Source organism: Tachysurus fulvidraco, chromosome 10, assembly GCF_022655615.1.
Source record: "Tachysurus fulvidraco isolate hzauxx_2018 chromosome 10, HZAU_PFXX_2.0, whole genome shotgun sequence".
Taxonomy (NCBI): Eukaryota; Metazoa; Chordata; class Actinopteri; order Siluriformes; family Bagridae; genus Tachysurus; species Tachysurus fulvidraco.
Window position 1 is genome coordinate 23,362,080 of NC_062527.1, and position 17,557 is coordinate 23,379,636.

General features: G+C 35.7%; 1 protein-coding gene across 1 annotated transcript; it reads right to left on the minus strand.

Moving 5' to 3' along the window:
* Window positions 1–14,079: 14,079 nt before the first annotated feature.
* On the minus strand, window positions 14,080–17,413 carry LOC125145773 (programmed cell death 1 ligand 1-like). The gene is made up of 6 exons (XM_047820012.1): window positions 17,293–17,413; window positions 16,149–16,233; window positions 15,697–16,041; window positions 15,148–15,189; window positions 14,930–14,965; window positions 14,080–14,826 (listed from the first exon to the last, which is right to left on the minus strand). The coding sequence occupies exons 1-6, from the start codon at window positions 17,305–17,307 to the stop codon at window positions 14,747–14,749; spliced, it is 603 nt and encodes a 200-aa protein (XP_047675968.1). The 5' UTR covers window positions 17,308–17,413; the 3' UTR covers window positions 14,080–14,746.
* Window positions 17,414–17,557: the final 144 nt, after the last annotated feature.

Below are 17,557 nucleotides of genomic sequence, written 5' to 3' on the forward strand. Positions count from 1 at the left end.
ACATGATACATATGTCTAATGAAAGCCTGAAATGTCTACTTTTAAATGAGGTAATTAAAATCGTGTAATTGTGTAATCTGTATGCAAGTAAAGAGAGGTACAGTTTTTCTGGCTCGACCTCATTAGCGCTTAATGTGATCCCACCTACCGCGTGCGCGCCATTCATATGAAAATGACCTGAGCGAGCTATGCAAACAAGATCAACGCCCCCAAACAATGCTATAAGAAGCACAAAGTTTTAACGGATTCATTCACTCGTGTAATCATACAAATTACACAAAAAGACAATATTTGCTTTCTAACAATTATTATGAAGGCAGTCAAATAAAAGTAGACACTTCACAGTTTCGAATGATGTATTACATGTATGTGTATGATTATGAATGACGGAGTATTTTAAGTGCATTTCACGTTGAAGAGGAAAAAAGCGCCAAAAACGCGCCTGCGGGAACAATAAAGAATAAATGTGTGCGCTGCAAGACAGTGCATGGTAAAAGACAGGACACACCTACACTCTAAAAAATAAAACGCTGGCTCAACTTAAAAAAATTAAGGTAACAATTTGCATGCATCTTTTTAAGTAGCTTCAACTCAGTCATTATTAAGTAGATAACATGAACCTTTTATAGTTAGACTAACCCAATTTGTTTAGTACAACCAACATGATTTGACTTAACCTCTAAGAGCTTAATTAAGTTGAAACAACTTAATTTTAATTTCAAAGTTTTGGTGATATTAAGTGGTCAAATTACATAATTTAAGCTATTCTAACTTCTTTATTTTGATTTCATTCTACTTAGATATGTCCATGCAAATTGTTACCTTATTTTTTTGAGTACAAGTAAGTTATTTCACTTCAGTCAGGAGAAATAACAACAATTCCAGTTTTATGATGAAACTGGTTTATTCTAAAACCAATGTCAACTTATGTACAAGAAGGTTTTAACCATGCTTTGACAAAAAGATAATTATCCAGGACTAAAGTATTTTTTTCAAGTAAAGTCAAGTAAAGAATCAAGTATTTTTCTGGTAGGTACATATCAGAAAAAAATAACAATAAATCACAGGGAACGTGAAAAATGAATTCCTACAACAGACACAATTGCCACCTTATTGGGTCCACCTAGCTGAAACTAAAAGTTTTCTTCCTTTTTTTTTTTTTTATATTATTGCAAAGTATTAAATTTTACCTTCATCACATAAACTACAGCCGCCATAAAGTCTCAAACAAATACAACACTGTAACATACATGTAAAAAATTGTCAAAATTACAGCTTCTGTATGCGTATGCACAACAAAACTTTTACATGTAACATTTCAGGAATACAACAGTTTATTGTTTAAAGACATTACCTTCGGCCTAGCTTTCAGACCATCCAGCTCAAGAATTATTTCCTGAAACACCTCAAAAGTATTTTTAGTTCATTTGGGTAGTTGAGGTTGAGAGCATATACCAGCCCTAGCAGGGTACAGGCTCTGGATACATCCAGGTCTTGCAGGACTTCCGTTCCCTCAATAAGTAGATCAAAATCAATGTCAGTGTTTTAAGTCAAGGAAAGGAACAGGACATTAATGGACACGGGTGTTAAATCTTAGGAGTTAAAACTTACTACACATGAAAAATTGCAAACTTAAAGAAATGTCAGCTGCCTAACCATCAAACATAATGCTGCAGATTGTATATGAAAGAAAAATAAAAACACAAATGTTGTAATGGCAAATTTACAAAAAGCTCAAGGTTTACAAGGTTACAAGATGGATCAACTGTGAAAACGTCCTAGCAGATAAAGATGGCGTGCACACACATTGTCAGGTATTGTGCAAAAAATTAACAAGCTTTAGTTAACTATTTAACTTGTTACAGGTTTATGTATATATGTATGTATACATACTGTATGTATATGTGTGTGTGTGTGTGTGTGTGTGTGTGTGTGTGTGTATGTATGTATATGCATGCATATGTACGCCTCACTCGGGAAACTCGAACCTGTGAATCTGCGGACAACTTTACTTAAGTCAACGATTTTTTGTGCATACAGTTGTTAGCTGCTGAGATTAAAACAAAGCAAAAATATTAACTTACCTATATAGCCTCGATTCTCCTGTTTCTCAGGCTCCTAGTAGTCCTTCTCTGGCAGAAAAACACGTCCGGGCAAATTACGCCTTTATTCAACTTTTAAAGGATGCTCACTAGATATACAAGTTTCAATAACTTGAGTTATCAACTCACCAATACAAGTACATATTACAAACTTAATTATTTTATGCTGAAAATGTTGTTTATTTTAAGTTTTACAAACTAACCCCATGAAGCATTTTTTAGAGTGTAATGTTCCCTTGTGTGTTCAGTTAAATAGAAACTGTTTTGAACAATGGCATGACAACATTTAAAAAATGTATATTTATATAAATATTTAATTTATATGTAAAGTATTTTTAGATGCACACCAAACTGTGCATTTACAGCTGACATTTTGAATCACTGCATACAATTCATGACTCTACTGTATTGTTCATGTTTTTTTAACATTGGTAAAATAAGTCTTATTTTGTCAAGTACAGATATACTGTAAATAAAATCTTAAGTCTTTTGTACTTCATTGTACACTATTTTATTACACTACAAGCAAAAGATTTTCTCTTTAAGTCTCCCCACATTCATTCTTTTGTCAACACAATCCAGACTAAGCCATTAGGGGGTTGGGCCTCCTCAGGTGTGAATCATCAATATTCATGACCATTGACCCTCCCTTGCATATTGCCTTTACACAACAAAAACTGTTTTACAAAAGTTAAATCAATGTATTGTTTCATCTGAATGAGTGGGTAAAATGGTTTTTCTTCACATCTTTTTGTAGCAAATTATCAACTCTACAAGAGTAGAGAACTTTATTGTGTGTGAACAAATGTTTAGTATGTGTTTCTTTGCCGTATTTCAGCATCTTTTCTTTTTCTTTTTTTACTACCCATGCATAAACATCATTTACTTAAAAATACAAACATGTACATACATTTTACTTACATAATATTGTAGCCCAGTTTGTGCTGAATACCGTGTTATGTGATATTAGCCATTAATATGTTTTGAAATAACTGAAAAAAGACCAAATGTAAGAGCATGTCAGAACCTCTGCCAGTGTCCCAAAATGGTCAGACCCCAGAGGGTTAAATAAGCAGAAAATAATACAATATAACAATTTATTATTTTCTGCTTATTTAAGATAATCATGTTAAGATAATGTTAATATTCATGTTCTATTTCTTTATATTAATAAAAATATAAATATATATAAAGAAATAGAACACCGCTTTGGATTTTGAGCACACGTGTCATTTCGTGCACGATTGCACTCGCATATGAAAGCATGTTCACGTGCGGTGCGGTTATCAAGCTGCCGTTTATAAACACGGCCGTTTATTCACGTGAATGTTCATGCAATAAACTGTGACAGACAGGCCAAGAGATGCACTGGCAGCTAATTTATCTAGTCAGATAGAGACTAGAGACAGAATCACATCAACTTTACTGTTATTTGCTCTTGCTGACATCAAACTTGAAGAGAACATGTTTACCTGATTGCTGTTCTCACATTTCACTCTCATTTTATTATGGACTGTCCCTAGTCTCTCAACTGAATCTGTCTTTTTTTCCTCTAAAGAACTGTTGTATGTCCATTGCGAGAGAGAGAGAGAGAGAGAGAGAGAGAGAGAGAGAGAGAGAGGGAGGGGCCAGGAGTAAGCCTGGTTCAGGTTAAATCCTCTGTGTGAGGAATGAATAAATACAGCAAAAGAAAAACATTAAACTTTCTTTTATTGTCTAGTTTGGTGGTCAGCCACAAGTGAAAAACTCTGGTCCAAATGCCAGGGCTTGTTGTTTCCATGACAACTGACCAGAAAAGACGCATGTGACGTCATGTTTACACGACTCTCGATTGTTAAAATGAGTATCAAATTAACGATAAACTTTACCAACAGAGACACACGTACACACTACACAGGTACGGTTTATTTGTCGCGCTGCTGTTTTTGTTTCACGCTCTAGCGGTTAATAAACACAACTGCATGTGTCTTGCGGAAGAACATTGTAACCGGCGCTACTTCTCTCCGTTTATGACTATGGACGAGTCACTCAGGTCCTGTGCTACTCCACAGCGGTGGCGACTCGCTGGGCTAAAATATTAATAAAAACTTTAGTGGTGCTGAGCTCCTTTTTAGGGGTGCTGAAGCTGAAGCACTCCTAAAAAGGGGCTAGCCTCACTCATGCTCTGCTTCATATTGTCATATTGTTCATATTGTCGTGCTGTAAAAAGAAGCGGGGGGTGGGGCCTTGTGTAATTTGCGGGGCCCTATGCAACTTGCGTAGTGATCGGCTCTGAGTACATCCAACATGATTTGACTTAACCTCCAACCTCTTCAAAGTTTTGGTGATATTAAGTGGTCAAATTACATAATTTAAGCTATTCTAACTTCTTTATTTTGAATCCATTCTACTTAGATATGACCATGCAAATTGTTACTCTATTTTTTTTTTTAATTTTTTTTTTTGAGTATAAGTAACTTATTTAACTTAAATCAGAAGAAATAACACAGCAATTCCAGTTTTATGATGAAACTGGTTTATTATAAAACCAATGTCAATGCACCTTGGATTCAACTTACTACTATGGGTGCCAGATCTTTTAGTTATGTTCCTCCCCCCGCCTATGGATTTCTCTTCCCTTCGATGTTTGCAATAGTCAGTGAGACATCAACATCAGTGTTTTAAGTCATATTTAAAAATGAGTAATACAATGTAATACAGTGTATTTGAGTGTAAGTGTCTGATTTACATACCAAGTGCTCTTTAAAGAGATCTTCCTCCTTTTCTCAAAGATATACTATTAAGGAATGTATAGCAGTCTCTCTCCTCCTTTCCACAGAAAAATTCAGACCTTTTAAACATATGATTTGACAGTAAAACCTTATAAAAATATTATAAATTAATTATACATTGCATAAAAAAATGTACTCTTAAGCGTTGCTGAGTAATGAATCTTTTCCAATTGTGTTTAAGTTGGACAACTGACTAAACATGAAAAATTGCAAACATAAAGAAATGTGTCAGCTGCCTAACCATCAAACATAATGCAGCAGATTATAACTGAAAGAAAAATAAAAAATCAAATGTTGTAATGGCAAATGTACAAAAAGCTAAAGGTAAAAACATAAGCGTCAGCACAGCAGATAAAATGGCATGCAAACACATTGTCATGTTAGGTAGTGTGCTTAAATTAGTTACTATTAGCTTATTTAACTATTTAACTTGTTACAGTTTTTTTTGTATGTATGTCAATTAACATCAGACACTGCCACTGTAAAACAAAGTCTATTTTGAACACACTAGCTAGCTAAAAGTCTAACTTTAGAATCGATGAATTAACTTGGGTCAAACTGTCTTTTCAGTTTAGTGTGTGACAACAACTATTTACTTAAGTAAAGTTGGCTGCATATTCATTTTGTTTCATAATTAGGTTTATATGTATTTTGTCCACCGAGGAAAACTGGGTTGTAGCTGCCTCTCTACATTAATAACATAGAAAAGAGGTGTTATTTGTGTAGTAACTGTGTTTAGCTCAGGAGTTATTGACTCGGGAAACACCAATCTGTGAATATGCGGCCAACTTTACTTAAGTCAACGATTTTTTTGTGTAGATACAGTTGGTATCTGCTGAGATTAAAACAAAGCAAAAATATTAACTTACCTATATAGCCTCGATTCTCTCGTTTCTCCGGCTCCTAGTAGTCCCGCTCTGGCAGCAAAACAAGTCCAGGCAAATTCAGTTTCACTAACTTATTATTTTTCTATTGTTACATGAAGGTAAAAGTGTGTGTTCAGAATCGATATATAATTAAGACAGTATTCTTTATTTTAATTTTGAAAGACTTATTAAAATGAGTTACAACTCACCAATACAAGTACATATAACAAAATAAATTTTTTTATGCTGAACATTTATTTTATGCTGATAACATGGATGACACGCAGGGTTGGGTTTTTGTAACATAAACGTCATAATGAGTTTTTTTGTCGTCTTTTTGATCGCGTTCTGAAAACCGCATACACCAAAGTGTGTTCCATTTCAATTAGCCCGGAACTGAGGTCAAATATATTTGCATTTTGGGCAGAGGTAGAAAGATCGGATCGATATCCGATTCGCCGAGACGCGTTTATGTGGCCTGATGTAAATGGAACAGTGTTAACAAATCATATAGCTATCGGATCAGAGACAACACATGAAGTGACCGGGTGTAAAAAGTCCCTGAGTCAGTGAGTTTCTCAAAGGCCACCAACCTCACCACATATCACTAGGCACTGGTGTCTCCTTCCATACATGTGACTGTGAAAAGTGAATGAATGGTTTCTATGGAAACAATATACTATTATTCTCAAAATCTATTATATAGATTTTGAGAATTTAAAAGGTTTTTATTTTTATCCAAACTTTTGAGCAATAATTATCTTGTGCTTATGTAATTTAGCTTAAACAGAAAAATGGTAACGTTGACTTTGTTGGGAAACGATTATTAGATTATTAGAACTGATTATTAGATGCATTACAATGTGGATATGAATGTAATAAAGGTAGAACTGACTGGTCTCTTATACATAAGCTATCTACAGTAAGCACATTTGCACTGCCAGGCATCATTACATCAGTGCGATATTTGTGGACTGTTTCTTATGTTTTGTATGAGAGCTGCTTATGGATCCTTTATCTGTAACAATAATATGCTGGAAGCAGTTAAACAGTTCTGCAGTTAAACACAGAGACCTTATTAGGTTTATTTACTGCCCTGTGGATCACTGCAGTCCATTTACAAAAGCTCCTTTTGACTCTTCTCTCTGCAGATTTAGTGTCTGACATCCTTTTGGTCTGAAAGATGGTTTCAATTGTTGTTGTTTTTTTCGATACTCATGATTTTTTTTTTTTTGTTGTTGTTGTTTTTTTTAAGTGAACAGTAATAGTCTTTATGTTTTGAATAAATCATTTTTTATATTTTTCAGAATATATTGACACCCAAAAGCATTATTTCTGTATGAGCGCTGCTACTACAGAATTGTACATTTTTGTATGAAAGCTGTAATAAAGAAAAAAATGTTTTCTTTATTTGTCTGAGGGATTTTATTCTCAAGTGTTTGACTTTTTATTATTTGTGCATAAAGGCAGTATTTATTTTCTACAAATACGCTGCTAGTGTCAGCCTGCTATAGCACACGTTTCTTTACCGTTCACTCAACGCTGCAAATGCAACCTTCCAGTTTTGATTAAAAGCAAATTCATTATGAATTCATGGGTTTAAAATTCAGTCATCTTGCGTCTGGTGAAACTGCAGTTTTACAATTATCCAGAAAGATTTATAATAATTCTAACTTATTTAACGTATTTATACATCTATACATCGGCATGTTTTCTGAAAATGTTCCCTTGTTGGAGGCAAAAGCATTCTTTAATTATCCTCATGCTCCTTCCTCCTCCTTGTTACAGTCCATTACCATGAAGGCTTGATTTGTGCTCATGTTTGGTAAATTACAGTTTTTTTCAATCGCTAACAAGCGCTTACCTATACTTAAGATAATTTTTCTAAAATCTTAACACAGACTTACACCTACAAAACACAATTGGCCAAATTGATTTTGATTGATTTCCTCTCAAAAACACATTTTGTTAAATATATACTAACTCTCCATTTCAAAACAGAACACATCTTTCTCTGCACACACTAATTTTACCAAAACACTCGAAATCTGACTCAAAATGAAATTATTCTGTCAAAGAATAACACTTGTTTTCACTTCACAAGGTATATGCAGTCAATCAAAGTACACCAGGTTTCAAAATACTGGCTATTATTGACATTAGAAAAACTGCATAGACGTTTATGTATCAGGTAACATGCAATCCACCTTTTACACAAAATGTCTAAGTTTGGAACTGTATGTCCACATGTACAGTAATGTTCACATTCAAACGCTTTCCAGTAAAAAGCAAATCAGTTATTTTTTTCTTTACTGTTTACTAAAGGAGGTTCAGTAGAAACACAATATAATAGAACAGAAAAAGTTTTACAGTATTGCTTACAGTGAACAAAATATCATATATAATAGCATTCTGAAAAACAAAAAAACAAAACAAAACAGCAAAAAGCCCAGGTATGAAGGGGGGAACTAAAAATAGCACAAAATTAATGTATCTAATCCCTGCGATCTTCAGGGTTAGGCCACTTGTTTTCGTCAACATCACATCTGATATCATCCAAGGCGATGCACCTGGGATAAAACCGCTTGGTATGTCGGATCCACCCTCGGCGATCTTGAACTGTGATGTCCCTGCAGCCAGCATCCATGGCTTCAAGGAGGGACATCTGGTCATGTTGCTGATGGTCATAAACCTTCCACCTCCATGCAGAAAAGAACTCCTCTATGGGGTTGAGGAAAGGTGAATATGGTGGAAGGAAGAGACTTACCATCTTGGGTGGACTTCAAACCATGCTGTTATTGCTTGCGAATGATGGAAAGCAACATTGTCCCAGTTAATTACAAATGTCCTCATGTTTTCACCCTCCTGATCTTGTTCTGGTACCAGGCACTGGTGGAGATCATTGAGAAAGGCAAGGAGGCGTTCGGTATTATAGGGTCCAACCTGACATCTGTGAAGGAGTAATCCTGCATTTGCCATTGCTGCACACATGGTAATGTCTGCCCCTCTCTGTCCTTGCACATCAACTGTGGCCCTTTTTCCAATTATATTTCGTCCACATCGACGCCTTTTGGATAGATTGAATCCTGCCTCATCTATGTAAATGAATTCATGAGGGGCCTGGTTGGCCTTCAATTCCATAACTCTCTGAAACAAAGTTTATGTATATCATGTCATTACTGTATACCATACTGTACTGTAACCTATTACTGTGTAGGTTTCCTACTTGCAAAGTGCAAAGCTTATAGAACTGGACATTGAATTGAATATACACTATACCTGGACATATTGTCGTCGTAGCTCCTTGACTCTCTCACTGTTCCTCTCAAAGGGAACAGTGTAGAGCTGCTTCATCCGCACTCTGTGTTTGGACAATGTCCGTGTAATGGTTGTGAGACTGATGCTTTCTATATTGCCAAATATCTCATGGTCCTCCACAATTCTAGTTTTAATTTCATGCAGTTTTATTGCATTATTTGCAACAACCATTTCTACAACGGCAAGCTCTTGATCATTATTGAGGAGCTTTCCTCTTCCCCCAGAGGGTGGAAGACATTGCCTTCTTTAGAGAGGAAAAAAATCAATATATGCATTATTGTATGACCTTATTGACATGTCAAGTGAGAATAGAAACAATCCATGTAAAATGCAATACTTACCTGTTGGTTTGTTGAAAGATGTGAATAATGGAGGCAACCGTTGACCGCCTCAAATTGGGTTGCACTCTTTCAGCAGCCTCTCTTAGTGAGAGACCGTGGTTGATTACATGGTCAATGATAGTGGCACGAATTTCATCACTGACTACTGTTCTTGCAGCCATTGGAATGCCACCACCACCATTCTTACACCTCTACCTTGCCCTCTCCTTGGGCCTGCTCCTCTTCCTGCACCTGCACCTCTCACTGCATCTGCACCTCCTACTGCACCTGCACCTCCTACTGCACCTCTCACTGCACCTGCACCTCCTACTGCACCTCTCACTGCACCTCCTACTGCACCTCTCACTGCACCTGCACCTCCTACTGCACCTAATACTGCACCTCTCACTGCACCTCTCCCTGGCCCTGCATCTCTCACTGGAGCTGGTCTTCTCCCTGGGCCCCTTGCTCTTCCTCTTCCTCGTCCAGACATTACAGTGTTTGTCTTTTTCTGTTTCTGTTTCCAAAAATATCACTCCTCAAAGTCCTCATTTTATAGTACTGTAATAGAAAAAAAATAACCCCTGCCATTGAGTCTAAGCCAGACTGGAATCAGCTGTGGTTGGCCCAATTCACCCAACATAAATCAGCTATGTGTCAATTATTCAATTGTTTATTTATTATCAGCTGAGATATATTGTTTTTGAACTGATATCATTGCAGAAGCAGAGGTTTTTATACTGTATCTAAGGTTTGGAATATTGTTTTTTCTACTGTGGGATGTTGTGTGTTAACATTCGTGAATATTACAAAAACAATCCATAATTTTGTGGGAAGGTACAGTATAGCTTGTCTATTAAGAAAATGTAAGCATTGTGGAAATGTGTTCACTGATTGCATATTGTGTGAAAACGACATGAAATGTGTGAAAGGTATGGCCACAACAGACTGATGCTGTGCTAATTGTGTTTAGAGTTTTGAAAATGTGACAACTGTTTGGACAAACGCTTGTTAGCGACTGAAAAAAACTGTAATACAATTCATAGCCGTAAATGACATCACCTTTGTGTAGTAGATTATTGCAGAGACGTGAGTGAATACAGTGCTATAGCTGATGATGTGGATTTGTGCTAAGAGTTTTTTTGCTTCCTTACAGTTCAGAGTAAGATTGATGTTTCTTCTCCATGTTGAACCTAAATCTTGAAGTGTCTCTCAACTTAAAAGCTTCAGAATGTATTTGTTTCTGAAACTGTATTTTTAACATAAAATGTTAATGAAAGTCAGTTTTGATGAAGCAGTGATTCAAAGTGGCTTAAAAATAATAATTTAAGGCATTAATTCAGGTTCCTGCAGAAATTCATGTGCCTTGGGAAATAAGTATGAGGTTAACAGTATTATTATTATTATTATTATTATTATTATTATTATTATTACTATTATTATTAATAATAATAATAGTAATAATAATAATAATAATAATAATAATAATAATAATAATAATAATAATAATAAATTATGTAATAAAATGAAAAAACTTCTTTCAATAAACATCTGTGATGCTTCTTCTGAAGGACACAAACCTGGAGGGACACGAGAGGTAGAATAATTTTAATGTGTTTACAATTCCATTACCACCATTACAGTACTTACCGAAATCATATTCAGAAATACAGCCACATTTTGTTCAACAAATTTATAAATAATAAAAAATTAATTTCTATTTCTAATATTTAATAAATGTAATGATGTTTATTACAGTACAGTAAAATTCTTTTCCTCCAAGTGTGTTAGGATGTTGGGGTCAGAGCTCAGGGTTAGTTATGAAGTGGCCCCAGGGAGTCCACTCCCTGGGGCCACTTCATAACTTCATAACTAACCCTACAAATTCTTATTTGTTAAAAATACTGTTATTTAATGTTATTATTAAATCACATTTCACACAAAGTCAAATCTACCTACAGGAGAACAGGTTCACATTTCACTTTAATTATCTACATGCATCTGAATATTAAGCAGTGTGTTTAACGAGGTTATAAAATGATCTGAATCTCCTTCCAGATGATTCAGGAATCAACTCTCCTCACAGCCTGACAATTGAATCTCTCATCTTAACTGATATCTGATGTAGTTCATGATATTTTTCTCTATTTTTCAGTATTTTGTTAGGATATGTGAAAAAAATAATTTTACTGAGTTGTGATTTATATGTGAAAAAAAAAAAAAAAAAACTCCTTCCTTCTCTGTGCTCTCTACTGAAGTTCTGTTCACTTGAAGCTCTGTGACATTATATTAAAAGGTGACTCATCTGGATTATACAGTCATGGCCAAAATTGTTGGCACCCCTGAAATTTTTCCAGAAAATGAAGTATTTCCCACAGGAAAGTATTGCAATTAAACAGGTTTTGCTATACACATGTTTTTTCCTTTGTGTGTATTGAAACAACACAAAAAATTTCACACAAATCTCCAAAAATGGGCTGGACAAAATTATTGGCACCTTTAACTTAATATTTGGTTGCACACCCTTTGGAAAAAATAACTGAAATCAATTGCTTCCTATAACCATCAATAAGCTTCTTACATCGCTCACCTGGAATTTTGGACCAATCTTCCTTTACAAACTGCTCCAGGGCTCTCGTATTGGAAGGGCGGCTTTTCCCAACAGCAATTTTAAGATCTCTCCATGTTTTCAATGGGATTTAGATCTGGACTCATTGTTGGCCACTTCAGAACTCTCCAGCGCTTTGTTGCCATCCATGTCTGGGTGCTTTTTGAAGCATGTTTAGGGTCATTGTCCTGCTGGAAGACCAATTGCCTTAGACTTTCTGTCACTGGGCACTACATTGTGACCCAAAATCCTTTGCTAATCCTCAGATTTCATGATGCCTCGCACACAGTCGTGGCACCCAGTGCCCGAGGCACCAAAACAACCCCAAAACATCTTTGAACCTCCATCATATTTGACTGAAGGTACTGTGTTCTTTTCATTCCATTTTCAACAGTAGAATGATGTACTTTACCAAAAAGCTCTATCTTGGTCTCATCTGTCCACAAGACATTTTCCCAGAAGGATTTTGACTTATTCACGTACATTTTGGCAAACTGAAATCTTGCTTTTTTATGTCTCTGTGTCAGCAGTGGAGTCCTGCTGGGTCTCCTGCCACAGCGTTTCATTTCATTCAAACATTGACGGATAGTTTGTGCTGACACTGATACACTCTGAGCCTGCAGGACTGCTTGAATTTCTTTGGAACTCGTTTGGGGCTGATTAGCCACTATCCTGTGTCGCAACCTTTCATAAATTTTTCTCTTCCGTCCACGTCCAGGGAGATTAGCGACAGGGCCATGGGTTGCAAACTTCTTGATCATGTGGCGCACTGTGGACAAAGGAAAATCTAGATCTCTGGAGATTGTTGATATTTTTACACAATTTTTGTTCTCAAGTCCTCAGACAGTTCTCCTCCTTTTTTCTCCTGTTCTTCATGCTTAGTGTGGCACACACAGACACACAATGCAAAGACTGAGTCAACCTCTCTCCTTTTTGTCTGCTTTTGTAATGACGAGTCATAAGACTGAGGATCCATTTGCAGCTTTAATAGACAATCTCGTAAACAACAGGCAGAGTTCAGTGCCAGTAAATACGACAGTGTAGGCAAGGCAAAAACGTGGTCAGAATAACAGGCAAAAGGTCGGGGCAGGCAGAAAACAGTCATGAAGCAAAATACAGAAACAGGAATAACTAGAGAACGCTCAGCATGACAGCCGTAGCCAATCAAGACTTCTCACTGGAGTCAAGTTCAAGTTTGCCTTAAATAGGCGCTGGGTAATTGGCCGCAGGTGGCGGTGCAATCAGTCCCGGCATGTGGCTTATGGGAAATGTAGTCCGGAAGTGTTAATACCCCGGGGACGGTTCCCTCTGTTGGCGATCGGAGGACGAGACAGGTGCTTCCATCATGACAGCGCCCACAACTGTTACTTGCCCCAGGTGAGTTTAAAGGAGCATCACATGCTTGAAACATACTTATTTATCCACAATTTTGAAAGTGTGCCAATAATTTTGTCCGGCCCATTTTTGTAGTTGTGTGTGAAATTATGTCACATTTGCTTTTTCCTCTATTTTTTTCGTGTTGTTTCAATACACACAAAGGAAATGTACATGTGTATAGCAAAACGTGTGTAATTGCAACACTTTTCTGTGAGAAATAACATAAGATAAGCAGCAAAGAGAAAGAAATGCAAATATAATATAATAGAGACATAAAATAATATACAGTATAAACACAACACAATTTATAAAAAGGTAAAATTGCATGTTTTTTTTTTTTTTTAAATTTCTTTTAGTGCACATATTGTTTAAAATACTTTGTTATTGTTTATTATTGCAGTTAAACAGTAATAACAGTGTGTAATTATGGTGACTGGTTCACTGGTTCATGACTGTATACACAAATGTACAGTTCTACTTTAATGTATATATATATTTTTTATTTTATATATACTTGTATATTAAGTGATATCTATAAAATACAACAAAAAAATCACTGACTCTTCTTAATTCATGAGAATTTGTATAGAAATCATATGATATGAGTCTCATGGTGTTGGGTAATAAAGTGTGAAGATGGATTATTAACATAAATTTTAACAGAAGATGAAAAGTAAAGTAAATATGATTATATTATTAACAAAAATGAAAAAGAGATAGAAAAAGTTTTTTAATAAATACAAATAAAATTAAACACTTTATTCATTTCATTTGTAATATGTTTTTGTCTCATTGTTTACACCACATTGCTCAGATATACTTTGTGTGTAGAACTTAAGTTCATAACTCTGTGTTTGTTCTATTTAACTCCATTATCCTGTAGAACATTGTCTCATTTCACTGTCTAGTGCAACAGAGTTCAAATGATGAACTTCTTATACTATAGCTTCGAAACTGGTGTTTTCTTTTTCTTTTCTTTTCTTTTTCTTTTTTTTTTACTTTAAACAAGAGTGTTTAAAAGGAAGCATATGAGGTATTTGTTGTAGTGTATAATCATATTTTTCCATTACCCTAAATTACAGAAGCTCCAAATTCGGATAATATTTAAAAACTATATAAATTTGTATCACAGAGATAATTAAAGTGCTCCTTCTTATAAATATTGTTTCTATAGTAACAGTTCATTATATTTTACATTCATCTGTGTGGAAGGAGTCTCCAGTGCCAGTGCATTATCACATTCAGGGGTTTACGCTCCGTTTATCATCAGTAAGCAGCAACGTTAGCTGAAATTTGTATAAACTAATAATAAAAATGATAAATTATATTAGTTTATATAATATTAGATTTTAACTATTAATGTCCAGGTTTCTGTAAATTCTACTCAGAAGTGAAGGACACATAAACATGCAAGAAGCGAAAGGAGGATGATCTGAGGTCCAGGATGAGTCACTCCTGCATCATCTTGAGAGAGAAAAAGAAAAAGAAAAGTAATTACAGTCCATTATTGTGTATTTCCATTGGAATATCTGAGAGGTTTCTGTAGTTTTCTAAACTCAGCACGTACCAGTCATCCATGCATTTAAATCTTCCTCAGGTGTTTCTTAGGAGGAAAAGAAAACGAACGTTAAACACTGTGTCATAGATCTAATGATGCTCCACACTTAACACGTTAAACCTAGTCTAGCAGTGTGTGAGGAAGGAACTGAACATTACTGCAGAGAGCAGAACAAAATCTTTGGTTTAATCTTTCTGAATAAAATGTACTAAAATAAAGTCACTCACCTCTGGCAGATAGAGTGTGATGTACAGTCTCCTCTGGTGTTTCTATGGTTGGGAAAAGAAGGAAAAACAAATGTAAACATTCCACTGTTTAACACCATTAATCACCTTCATTAACTTGGTGTTCATCTCCTGAGTTTCACTAATGTTCTCTGTTTCTTAACTTTGGAGCTGAAACACATCACAGCAGCTATAAACCCTCGTTCATTCACCAGCCTCGCTTAATTCTCTCTCATCAATTTAATAAGACAAAAATTTTGTCGTGTTACTGAGAAACCACCAATAAGTGTAAACTCCATCGTCCTGAAGATGCTGCAGCACTTAAAGTTCCAGTTTCACCTCTGACTGGTACACAGCACTGACACTGGAGACTCCTTCACCACATTATACAGAAATATCTCCTTACACACATCTTTTATTCCGTTTCCTGTGAGTGGGCTGTTACTATGGTAACGATAACGTATCAGAGCGAGTACAATGATATAAACCTGTCAGACATCGATATAGACCAATCAGAGTCCAGAACTCTGTGGGTTTCTGATATCTACGTACCATCGACTGAGAGCTTGAGCCACTGGACTAAAACCCATTTCGTAGAGCTGGATCTCTTCATGCGCCTCACAGATAGGTAGCTCTCGTAGACGCCTGCATCTGTGAGTGTGACGTTCTTCAGCACCAGAGAACAGTTTCCTTTAAGCAGCTTGTCTTGAGGAACGTCCACACGGCCCTGATATCCCTCACCCACGTACATCTCCACACCCTTTCTCTCAAACACCGTCTCAGAAACTGTGTTCCACTGAACATGAGGTATCTGGAGATGGACATCTCTCCACTCACACGGCAGGATAACTGTGGAACCCACTCGAGCTGATATCTCAGAGTCTGCTGTGAGGAAGCCTGTGGGAACATTTTAAATACAATAACGTCATTTTAGCAACTTAAAGTCAATTTGTTCATGTTTGGAGACTTATGTTGTCTGTAATTTAACAAAAGTGGACACCTACCTATACTCACGAACCATATGATGCAATATGAAGTAGTGAGACCATGATGTTTAATAGAGATCATGGAGTTTTGTGTGAGAATTTTCTAAAATTAAAAAAAAAAAAAAAAACAGACTTTAGATTATTAGTACATAGTAAGAAATTAACCAGTTTTTCACAATTCAAGAAAACAAATAGCACAGTTCTCATTTCACAGCAATGAAATAAATACAAAAAAACCCCAGTATGTTAATGCAGAAAAATAGCTGTAATTGTCTATTACAGGTTCTGTCCCAATGTGGTACTTTCCCTTTAAATACTTTCCCTTAAGATTATCTTTCACTTTCTGTTTGTGAATGTCATTTACTGTCATTTCCTCTTTACTGTAAAGAGCTAAACTTTCTGCGAACCCAAACACACACACACACACACACACACACACACACACACACACACACACACACACACACACAGACAGATAAATTCTACATATAAATTAAAGCATGATATTAATGGCCTCTCCTCCTGTCACACTAGTGTGTGTTTTACTCCCTGTATAAAAATAAAAATACTTTCACTTTCATATTAAGCAGCAATAATTTATAAGGATGCGGAGAATAAGAACCCAGTTCCAAGTGTACATGTTAAAATATCTAAACAAGTTTTATCACAAAGGGTTTAAATGCATATTAATTGAACAAAACAGTCAGTTTTAAGAGGCTAAAGATTGATTCAATGTACATATATTTCAGATATTTTTGAATTGCTATAAATCATCAGTCTTTTTTTAAACTCTTATACAGTCTACATTAGCAACATGAAGCTGATCTCATCTCCAAAACTCAATAAAACACCCGAGCTGCAGTAATAATTATAAAACCCCCAACAACATGTAGAGAATAAACTCAGTGTGTTCAGTACTGTGAATGAGCTCCTCACACACACACACACACACACACACACACACACACACACACACACACACACACACACACAGCATCAGAGGAGATGTTTAAATAAACGCTCATTCTAATAAAACCACGAATCCTTGATAAAAAATCATCACATCTTAACTGCAGCTTAAACTCTGATCATTTCTCCCTTTTTAATCCTTCCTAAAAAAGCCTTCTGAAAGTTTCTCTGAAGCAATAACATTCATACTCACTGTAACAAATGACATGATTGAGTCTTATCCTGCAGGCAGACAGAGAGAGAGAGAGAGAGAGAGAGCGTGTGTTTGTGTGTGCCGCATTTTATTAAAGTAACATCATTCAGTTTCGCTTTCTTTATTATTCAGGGTTTCCCCTTTTACTTCTTCGTATTTTCCCTCTTTATTTATTTACATGATCATATTTTCCCGTGAATCAGTTAGATTTATTATTGTATTTAATGAAAGGACATTTAAACCAACCCAGTCTAAATTCGTCTCC

What these genes read in the sequence shown, in the direction of transcription:
- LOC125145773 (XM_047820012.1), bottom strand. An exon ending in CATATGGTTCGTGAGTATAG is followed by an intron (nt 16,042 to 16,148) that starts GTAGGTGTCCAC and finishes ATGTTCCCACAG; the next exon opens with GCTTCCTCACAGCAGACTCT. An exon ending in GCTCAAGCTCTCAGTCGATG is followed by an intron (nt 15,190 to 15,696) that starts GTACGTAGATAT and finishes TCCCAACCATAG; the next exon opens with AAACACCAGAGGAGACTGTA.